Source organism: Musa acuminata, chromosome BXJ2-2 (assembly GCF_036884655.1).
Source record: "Musa acuminata AAA Group cultivar baxijiao chromosome BXJ2-2, Cavendish_Baxijiao_AAA, whole genome shotgun sequence".
NCBI classification, from domain to species: domain Eukaryota; kingdom Viridiplantae; phylum Streptophyta; class Magnoliopsida; order Zingiberales; family Musaceae; genus Musa; species Musa acuminata.
Window position 1 is genome coordinate 27,663,165 of NC_088339.1, and position 10,600 is coordinate 27,673,764.

At 36.4% G+C, this 10,600-nt stretch overlaps 1 protein-coding gene and 1 long non-coding RNA gene across 3 annotated transcripts; both read left to right on the plus strand.

Annotated features, from left to right (window-relative positions):
- Positions 1-680: 680 nt before the first annotated feature.
- Positions 681-4,262, plus strand: LOC135605758 (protein SPA, chloroplastic-like). 2 transcript variants are annotated; one of them, XM_065096211.1, is made up of 6 exons: positions 681-948; positions 1,029-1,112; positions 1,187-1,238; positions 2,618-2,774; positions 3,985-4,032; positions 4,140-4,262. In XM_065096211.1, the coding sequence occupies exons 1-5, from the start codon at positions 796-798 to the stop codon at positions 4,004-4,006; spliced, it is 468 nt and encodes a 155-aa protein (XP_064952283.1). In that variant the 5' UTR covers positions 681-795; the 3' UTR covers positions 4,007-4,032; positions 4,140-4,262. The 2 variants fall into 2 exon arrangements, with proteins under 2 accessions (XP_064952283.1, XP_064952282.1); XM_065096210.1 differs by having other exon boundaries at positions 3,985-4,262.
- Positions 4,263-6,480: 2,218 nt separating this feature from the next.
- On the plus strand, positions 6,481-8,960 carry LOC135605759 (uncharacterized). The gene is made up of 3 exons (XR_010484543.1): positions 6,481-6,636; positions 6,725-6,790; positions 8,518-8,960. It is a non-coding gene; the product is annotated as an uncharacterized LOC135605759 (long non-coding RNA).
- The last annotated feature ends 1,640 nt before the right edge of the window (positions 8,961-10,600 follow it).

The following is a 10,600-nucleotide window of genomic DNA, read 5'->3' on the forward strand; positions in this document are numbered from 1 at the left end:
CTCCCAATTTAATGTAATTTTAATCTCTTATCAATCGGATAGAAGCAGTATTTTTTTTTTCCCGTCTTTGCGAGAAAATTTGACATCTATTTTTGAAACTTTTAGGATAAATGAGTTGGACATTGTGTTCGGCTGTACTTTTTCTTTTTTCTTTTCAAAGCAATTGTACTGTGAATGGTAAAAACAGAGAATTTGTAGAGAATATTAATGGATTTTTTTTGGGTTTATCTTACTATTTAACATATGGTAACATCTAATTTCCAACTCTGATAAATCTTCACAGTTTGATTCGGACTCAAATATCGAAGAAAAGAGATCTTTACATGTGCTGAACAAGAGCAGAAAAGTTCGTACCAAAGAAAAGTGTGTGTGTGTGTGTGTGTCAAACAATCATACATGTTTAGTGGAACATACGCTACAATAAAATATAGTGATAATTTTGAGGAGATATATATATCTCCGAAGGGATTCATAAACCACAAGTCTATTTAAACCTGTACAACTTAGGGATAGTAGTCATCACACGGAGCACGGTAATTAACGTCCACGCGTCACTTCAGGAAGTGCAATACTCCAAGTTTACGATCAAGCCAGTCATATTTGGACTAGATCATAAGCGGTCCAATTTTGACTCTAACGGCCTCGATTCTGGTGATGCAACGCGCGCGCCCAAATCCTCATCTAAAACATGTGGCTCGAATCCATTTCTCCAAGCCGAGGGCCACAAATCCAAGACGACCACCAAGGCCACTGCGGTTGCGTCTCCGAACCCTTTCGCTCTCCATCGACGACTCCATGGCCGTGGCGCCCGCTGCTTCCACCCTCCGCTCCTCCTTCCTCTCCTCTCCTCGCCATCCCAAGCTCTCCCTCTCCAGCAAACTCCCGGTAAGCCGTCGCCTGCCCGCCTCGTACCCTCGCGTCCGAGCACTCGACCTGGACCAGAACACGGTGCGTTCTTCTCCTCCTCCGCTTCGTCTAGGGCTGCACGATGGCCGGTGGCTTTTGACACAGCGGTTTCTATGTTTCAGCTTGTCGCCATCTCCGTGGGGGTCGTAAGCGTTGCGGTCGGCATCGGTATCCCCGTGTTCTACGAGACTCAGATCGACAATGCTGTAAGTTCCGTTACAGATATCTGGTGGAGTGGGCGGCATGCTGTTGTGCTGAAGCTTTTCTGTTGCATATGCAGGCTAAGCGGGAGAATTCGCAGCCTTGCTTCCCGTGTAACGGATCCGGTGCTCGTAAGGCCTCATATCCTGAGCTTAGAAATTGATGAAGTTATGCGTAGAGATGACTTAGTGTCTAGATTTAATCTTCATCAGTTGCCTTTTCTGTTTGTGCTTTTGCTAATCATATGGAAAACAAATGAAAAAATTGAAGGGAATTTTGTTAAGCTCAGGAGACAATTTGAAGATTGTCAAGTCAATTTTGTCATGCTTGCATTAGGGGATTGAATGATAGTCGACTCTAAGGAAGTTACACTTCTGATTATGAATTTTGTTTGATAATAAAATGCTCAATTGAACCTGTATAACTTGCGATTTTGGAAGGCTCTGCGGAAGGCTAGCATCCAATTTGTAAAGGTTCATCATTCATGAATACTTTCCAAGTAGCATTAATTAGTAAAGCAAAGTGATACCTAATAATAGGATTTAATGCAAGTTTCTGGCATATTACTTTCCATGATGCCAGCAAGTGACTTCTAAAAGTTCCTTCCATTTAATTGCTTATAGTCACTACAAGTCTGTAGTTTTTCCCCTTAAAAGAACATGTAAATCTCTAACTTGTTAAAGGTTTTCTTCAACTGGTTCAATTATTGATGTTTTTGATACAATATAGTATGTTCTTATATTGACTTCCACCAAGGGATATTCTTGCTTCCCATGTTGAAATCCAAGCAAAACCAATAGTACATCAGATAAATTCTATATTGATTATAGTTACTTGCCAAGGCAATGTAGAATATATGGTTTCCTTGATCACCTACCTTCAATTAATGATAGTACTGATATAAGTTTAGTTCATTCCCACCGGGCTGAGTGGGAGATGTAGGATAGATAACCAAAGAGATGTTTTGTCGCAATAGAAGTATTGGTTTCATCAAACTGAGACACTTACAGGCTTGAGACTCGTCCATCCTCTTCATATAGATGTTGGGGTGACTAATCTCCTTAATCACAGTGTTTTCTCTCTTCTCAATCGCTGGATTGTCTGTCTGTTATATGTGTGGCAGCTGAGGATTAATGTTTGATAACTCATTGATCAAAATGTTCTAGTGAACTTTCAATTTTCTTTCTTCTTAAACAGAAGTTTGAAAAATCAATGTGTTCGATCAATGCAGCTGCTCTAACATGAGCAAGTTCTCTGTCATATGCTGTTCATATTTATTCTTGCATTGATCTCTTACACCAGCAATGAATAAGGTGAAAAATGTGTTAATAAATCATTTTTCATTAATGTTCATAGGCAAAACTGTTTAGCTGACAATGCAACTCAACATATTTATTTAATAAAGAGATGCACACATAGATTATTAATTTCTCAAAATGTCCAAATTGTTGGTATTTTATTCATATTTTTCGAGTGAATTAGAAATTTAATGGAATTGGTGCTTTTTCAGAGCAATGCAGATTTTGCACAGGAAGTGGTAAGATCACTGTAGTGCTTGGAGGTGGTGATACAGATGTCTCACAGTGCATCAACTGTGACGGTGTTGGTAAATTAACATGCACTACATGCCAAGGCTCTGGAATCCAACCACGATATCTAGATCGAAGGTAATAAATCATCCAATAAAATTGCAATCAATCAAAGATGAAAAACAATTTCTTAAGACTTTTTGTGTCACTTTATGTTATTACTATGCAAATGACTCCACTAAGAACAGCATGCTGTCAACAGAGCACCAAGACCTCATGAAATTTATATAGGGACATGTATAATACCATGTCCTTTGCATGCCAACAGAGACGAATGTCAATGAAAAGAAGTAGTAATGGATTAGAACTTCAGAATGAATGGTTAAAACTAGATAAAACTCATTTTATATTGCTTGATGGGAGAGTTGGATTTATGTAAAACTACATGGCTAAAACTATGAGGCATGATTTATCAGTCCAAGAGATTTAGGATGCTTAAAATTAACTTGGACTTAAGCTTGCACATGCTGGTTGTGCCGGTTGGCACTCCCTTGCCCTGCACCAGGATTGTCTCAGCATGGACCTGTGCTGGAACAGTATCTTCTTGTGTTGGACACACATAGATAGTTTCATCGAAGAGCTTTTAGTTGTATGCTTAGCTACATTTAGAATTTCTTCAGCAAACAAATCAAATTTGCATACTAGGTAGCAGAGAAAAACATTAGCATGTTGATCACAACATATAAATTATGATCATATGATCATTCTGGTAGAAAAGTTAGACTACAATTGTAACACCATGTTTAGCTCCACATCTGAAATGTGCAAAAAAAATTAAGTTGACTTATAAAGGTCTGATGTGCACAATTATTATTAGTGATTTAGGCTTGATAAGTTATGCTATGATTGTGAACACAATTCCTACATTAATGAGAGAGAGTATTTTCTCAATATTATTTTGCCTTTTCTTGATATATTTGTTTGTCCCAATTTTTCCCAACTATTTAGAAACTTGACACTGTGATTAAGTGCATCATCAGTTCAAGAGTTTCTATACAAGATTACCATTTCTAATGAAATAGTATTAATGGTTGATGCATATTGCAGCATAAGGAATCATGAATTAACTGTTGTCGAAGAGCTATTCCTCTAAACTTGCATGTCTTTCTGGAAAATTTAGATGCAAAAAATAATTCTAAGTTTTCTCGATTATAAATGCTAAATGAGTTAAAATTCGTGCTTGAGGAATGATAGTAATGCAACTTTCTCGATCTACATGATGCATATGTTAAAGATTCTGCTAATTGCATGCGTAAAGACTTCTGACATGCTTATTCCTGTTCATCAGGGAGTTCAAGGATGATGACTGAAACCTTTCTCTCCAAGTGATGAGAGAGTGAGGAGATGTTTTACCTTTTAAGTTCAACTCTAAAATTGCAAGGAATGCTCATTGTGTTAGTCTTTTCATGCAACGACTAATACATTTCATTTCTATCCGTGCAGGATCGGATGTAATAGTCCTCTGGTTCTTTTTATCTATGTATATTGTATTCTCTAATCAGATTATTCGTATGCCAAATAACATCTACATTTTTTTAATCTTTAATCATGGGATATCTTTAATCATTTTTTTAATTATAATTCTTGACATGGATTCTTTATTTTCCAATATCACTCAATCAAATCATCCTTTTCCTAATCTAAATTGTTTAAAGGTGTAATTTGGAAGGCAATAATTAACAGAGAAAATGAAGAGTTGCATCAGAAGATATCTTGGAACAAGATTTGGGAGTTGACTGTTAGGGAAGCAGATGCTCTGCATGACTGCATTTGGTCACTCATAACTTGGCAACAGTTTAGAAAAGCCTTTTATGATCGGTATGTCCCTGAGATAATTCGCAAAGAAAATTTTTTACTATTCGATACTATGATGAAATATGATAGATTTTTTTTGTGAAGCCCAGCATATGGAGCAGCAGAGGGCTTGTCACCTTGAGGGGGTCTTTATCCCCCCCTCAGAAGACCAGTGGGTAACAAAGCCCTAACAGTTGAAAGATATGATAATAGCATGTAGCAAATCAAGGATCAGAAATGACCTTTTAGCTTTTCACCATATGCAAAGGGAAGATCATCCTTTGGGCCTGTAAGGAAAATTAAAAAAAAAGAAAAAAGAAAAAAAGAAACCAATCAGGGAGCTCTGATCAATCAAATAATTGTGGTGTGTTATTTCTACGGAAAAACCAATCTTGTATCTTGCCCCATTAGCCAGTGAGTGTGTTTTTATAGTCAGCAGTCAAGGCAAGATGCAAATATGTGATCAATCTTTCCGTAGAAATAACACATCATAATTACTTTACTGGTCGAAGCTTCCTGCTACTGTTAGTTTCTGCCTTTCCTTGCAGACTCGACGGATGATCCTCCTTTTGCAAAAGATGCAGAGCTGAAGGATCGTTTCTGATCATGATCTATGCATGTCATTATCGTGCCTTTCAAGTGCTAGGATCTCTTAATCACTTCGGTATAAGTTGGTAAGGCCAAAACAATTACTACTATTCTACATGATCTTTCTATAATTGATAGTAATCATCCAAATCCTCATATTATATTAAACTCATATCATTAGGAATGGTGCTACCACATATATCCATCAATTTAGAAATTATTAAACAATATCAATATAAAAAATTATACTATAATTAACTTTTAATTGGTTTGAACCCTAGTTTCGTTGGTCAAATATACTCAAATTCAACCAGAATCTAATTGTACCAACTCAAAATCTTATGTACTACGTACTCTAGAATCACCCTATCCAATCAAATTTGGACTTAGCTCTAATTTGGGTCAAACTGTTTGAATGAATCTATTTCAATCAAAATCTTCATCAATATCTTTGACATCCCCTTCGCCTTCCTTTTTTTGATTCTTCATCTTCACCATCGTTGATTTCCTTATTTGTGGTTTTCTCAATCAACAAGTAGATCGGATTGCTAATGAACTCGCAATGCTTCTTGATCGGATCCTTGATTCTCTTCTCTTCCAAATACTCCGATTGACAACAAAAGCTAATAAAGTGGAGGTGGAGGAGAAGGTGAAAGAAAGCAGATGAGGAGGAGCTAGTGGATCAAAACCGATTCATTAACTCGAACCGAATCGATTTGATTTAACAAAAAAAAAAAAAAACTCAAACCAAAATGATAATGTATATACGTAATAATGAGTGCCATATGGTAATTTTATAATATAAAAACATTTTATAATAAAAGGAGATTTTTTATAAATTACCTTTAAATTTTTAAAATATAGGGTGAATTTTTTTAAAAAAAATACCTTTATCTTTGAGAAATTCCCATCCTCATGTTTTTTTTAATTTTCTTAGTCGTTCTTATAAATAATCATTTTACCCTTGATTTTTATTGAACTTGCTATGATCTTTGCCTTTATGCAACGAGCAACAATGGTGACCTCGTGTTGGCCTTTCCTTATGCGTGAGAGTTATAAGCGAGGATGACAAAGTCACAATCGCCACATTATCTATTTCCTCATATGAGAGTCACTGTTACATTGTCCCCTTCTTTAATCGTATGAAGACTATCACTGTTTATGTGAACTTCGCTGAACCCTTCCCTACGAGGACCATCGTCACAGTGGCTCCTTTTTCAGGACATTGAGTTATTTTATAGATACATCGGTGGTATCAGCACATTGAGTTTTCTTCAAAAATTCACAAATACATATACCATAGAATATATTATATGCTGTGGTAAATTCTGACGGGGCAAATATAAAATTGTGAAGTGGCAGATTTGTAAAAGCAGTTAAAGAAACGCCCAAGAGTTTCTTTATTGAAGTCAATGGTTCGACACACAGGGCGGCTTGCGGCGCGTTACTGCCATTAGGGTTTTCATCGTCAACCCTCTTCCCCTTTCCTCATTTTCCCTCTACCGCTCCTTCCATGGCGATACCCGGCCCTTACTCTGGCGTCAGCACCCTCGCGTTCGTACGTACCTTTTTCCTCCCTCCCTCTCTATTTCTCTTTCACTTTCGATCAATCCATGACTTCCAATGACGGCGGTCGTCTTAAATAGGTTGCTCGTGCTTCGGCGTTCGCGTTCGGTGTCGTCTATGGAAGCGTCAAGCTATCGTATCTCCAGGTACTAAATTCTTGCTCTCTGTCGTCGGACCGACGACTTTTCTGTGCTTCCTTGGACATTAACTGCCTCAGTTGTATTGTATGTTGTTAAGCTATGATGTAATTTATGGTTGTTCTTTGAGTATTCCAGTTAGTATCTGTGACTTGTTGAGGTATGATTGTATGTACTTGCACACAAATGGTTGATGAGATTAACACCAAGTTAGTATTTTGAAATTCTATAACCATCGTGGCTGATTCAGAAATTAAGCTGGTTTTCCTCAGCAAACCTGAAAGAATGACGAGACTGATAGTTGAACCTGAAGTCACATATTGATGCTTCATAGTTTGTAGACACTTTTATCTTTGAACATATGGGCACTTTATCTTTGCAGATAAGCATAGTGATTGGTTTTTGTTTTTCACGATTCAAATGAATGATAAAATAAATGTTTGCTGAACGAGATTGTTACAAATGCCATCTTTTTCTCTTTTATCCATGGTCATGCTATGCTATCCGTGTTACTGTTCTTTGATGAGAAATCTTTGTGCCAGTTTGTGGGAAGGTCAATTTTCATGAAAAATAGATAAATAGATTGGAATTTGTTATCATTGCATTAACTTGGGACCGGCTATAAGGCTAATTTAATCCATTATAGGCTGGTAAGATTAAAACCCTAACAAAAGCCCACTTGGAACAAAGGTCAAGCTAGTGAACTGCCAAGGGAATCAGGATCACTGAAAATTGATTGGTCCTATTCAATTTAGTTTCAAGGCTATAATAGTTGAACACTTAATGATGTGCCAAGTATCTCTGCTGTAATGCTGTTCTTACCAATTTCTTAGGGCTCTTGTTGGAATTTCTCTGCTGTAATGCCATTCCTATCATTTTCTTAGGGCTCTTGTTTGCTGGCAGCCAAAAAATTGCCACCACATTGCTTAACCAAGTGGAAAAAGTTGTACTAAGCCCAATTACTTGTTTCCTTAGGTCCACCAAATAAATCTTCACTCACAAAAACTCAAAGCTGCATCAATAGGCATCTTCCTTCGAAGTGCTGAAGGCTTTATGCTCGGTAATGTTCTTCTTGGTTGTCTGGTCAACCAAGGGGACCATTTCGGTAGTTTGTGCATCATTGATTGCTATGGTGCACAGTTTTACTGCAAATTTTGATTTTGTTGGCATAGGATTCTGTGAAGCAATAATTTTCTTTATTGTTTCTGTAAGGTTCATTGAGGGCAAGCTTGGTTCAAGGTAAGAGCGCATCTTAATGACATGGGTGATGATGGTTCAAGTAACGGAAACAACTTCTTTACTTGCTAGAAGATACATCGGTCCTCCTCATACCATGCATTGACAAAAGCCTTTGTGCACTTTGTTTGTGTTTCCTCACATTATTCTTTCAAATAATTACAGAATTATGTCTGATTTATGTGAAACCTGTTACTTGTGATATGAAAATTTGTGGAGCTCTATTGCAGGGTCATATGTGGATGTGGAATTTGAATTTCAACTTGTGGTGTCGTCTCCTTTTTCCTCCACGTTACCGTTTTTCACTTGGAATTTTATTTATTTTGTGATCGTGATTCAACCTCTCGCTTAATCCTGGTTTATAACATGTCATTTTTTTTCTGATGCACTATTTGATCCAGTGTTCAAAAATTGTTATTGAAGATACAAGTTAAACAACTTTGGTTATTATAAGCTCCATGGTGGTGGCTAACTTAATGTTTCTTGCACATCCTCTCCAGGTCAAGGCAAAGTATCACAAGAAGGAAGAGGCAAAAGGCCACCACTGAGGAACAGAATGTGGTGTGTGGTGATTCTTTAACTGCATGATTGAATTTAGTTGTCATCAATTTCTACTGTTTGGTGTACTTCTGCCTCCATGGCTGATTATACCTGTTGGGTTCCTGGAGCACTTTTCACCAGGATCAACAAGAAGATTTTTGACACTTAGTTCTACTTCCAATAACTGTTCCAAATGATGTTAGCTGAAAACTGGATAGTTGTATTTCCTTCGATATTTTTTCTACAATGTCTTCATATGCTAATGGCGCTTATCAATAAAATTTAGGTTCCTTGTGATAGGTATTGCTGTGAAAACTGGACAATTGTGTTTTCTTCAATATTTTCGTGTAATGCCTTTGTATGCTAATGGTGCTTATCAATAAAGTATTACAAAAATTGGATAGTTGTATTTCCTTCAATATTTTCCTGCAATGTCCCATATGCTAATGGTGCTTATTAATAAAATCTAGGTTCAAGTTTTGCTGCTTCTGGTCACTCGTCAACGCCGCGCATTTATTGATTGGCTGAGTCACTTTAAGGGCTGTTTTAATAATAGTTTTTTTGCATCAATTGAAAATTTCAGTAATATACTTTTTTGATGTATATTCTCATTTCGATTCTGCTAATGCCACCTGATATCATACTCGACTGGATTTACTACTAAAGTTCGTCGCAGATTTAGGTTTAAATATTCTATGTTGAGGCTTAAACTCTTTTTTTACTCTTTGGTTTTTGAAGCTTGATAACGAAAATTTGATTGTTTGTCTTAGGGCGTGTGATGGTGACAAATTGACTTCACCTTTGGGTTATATTTAATTGAAGGATTACAAGGTTGGAGAAGTACGGTAAACTTCGACTCTTGAGTTACACTTTTACTTTTGATTGCGATAGCAACATCAGATCTCACGTCCTTACTGTCTTATCATCAAAAAAGTTTGAAGTTGAAGCTTTAAAACATAGTTGGTGCGATACGAAGTTATTTTAAAGCAATTTTAATTATTAAATGTAGATAACTCAGCTTACGAGGGTGGGTAGTTAACACTGTCACTGGTTCTCCTTTCAGCTTAAACGACTCTAATCGTCAACTTATATCACAAAAAAACAAAAACAAAAAAAAGGAAGAGAGAGAGAGAGAGAGAGAGAGAAATGTTTTGGAAGGATGGCTTATTATTAATAAACTCGCCAAAAAATTGGGACCCCATCGGTAAAAACGGATCTAAAATTATGATCCTAATATTTTAGTGCAATTACATATATATATATATATATATATATATATATATATATATCCAGATAAGTTTGTTTCATATCTGTCCCTCCAAATTTGTGTTTAGTGTATGTATATTACAATATTTAAAACCTTGTTCATATATGACATTATTTGATTTTATTTGAAAATTTAAATGATACTAATACTCTATGACAAAGAACACCGGGGAGATCTATGCAGTTATATATATCCTTTTATTCAAACTGATTAATATTTACTACAATTAGTCGTGGTTAATCTGAGTTTATCGATGTTGATGGAATGATATATCCTACGAGTCTTAATAATAAATGTGCCATACTAAGATGGGCTAATTACATATTATCTCAATCTCTTTAAATCCCCTTAGTATCTCGATTCTTAAATTAAAAAATATATATTAAGATCCCTATAGTTATGAAAGTAAAATATTTAATATATTTATCCTAATGTCATCGATTTTATCAACGGAAGATACAATACGTAATAACATATGCATAAGTGACACGAAAAGGATGAGCAAAAAGATAATTTCAACGATTATAACAGATGATTGTTGTGGTGGTGGTCGACTTTGTCAATATCTATTTGAACATCGACGACGAGAAGGTAGAGTGGTGAGGCATATGTGTCTCTATATCTGTGTCGACGCTGAAGGAGGAAGAAAAAAAGCATCTGTGTTGACGTCGTACTGCTCTGCCTCCTCTTGCTCCTCCAGCATTATTTTGTATTTGCATTGGCGTTGGAGGAGGAAGAAGAAGCAGGTGAGGCAAAGCAATGCTGTGTTAATGTAG

What these genes read in the sequence shown, in the direction of transcription:
- LOC135605758 (XM_065096210.1), top strand. Translation starts at nt 796, where the DNA reads ATGGCCGTGGCGCCCGCTGCTTCCACCCTCCGCTCCTCCTTCCTCTCC. An exon ending in TCGACCTGGACCAGAACACG is followed by an intron (nt 949 to 1,028) that starts GTGCGTTCTTCT and finishes TCTATGTTTCAG; the next exon opens with CTTGTCGCCATCTCCGTGGG. An exon ending in AGACTCAGATCGACAATGCT is followed by an intron (nt 1,113 to 1,186) that starts GTAAGTTCCGTT and finishes TTGCATATGCAG; the next exon opens with GCTAAGCGGGAGAATTCGCA.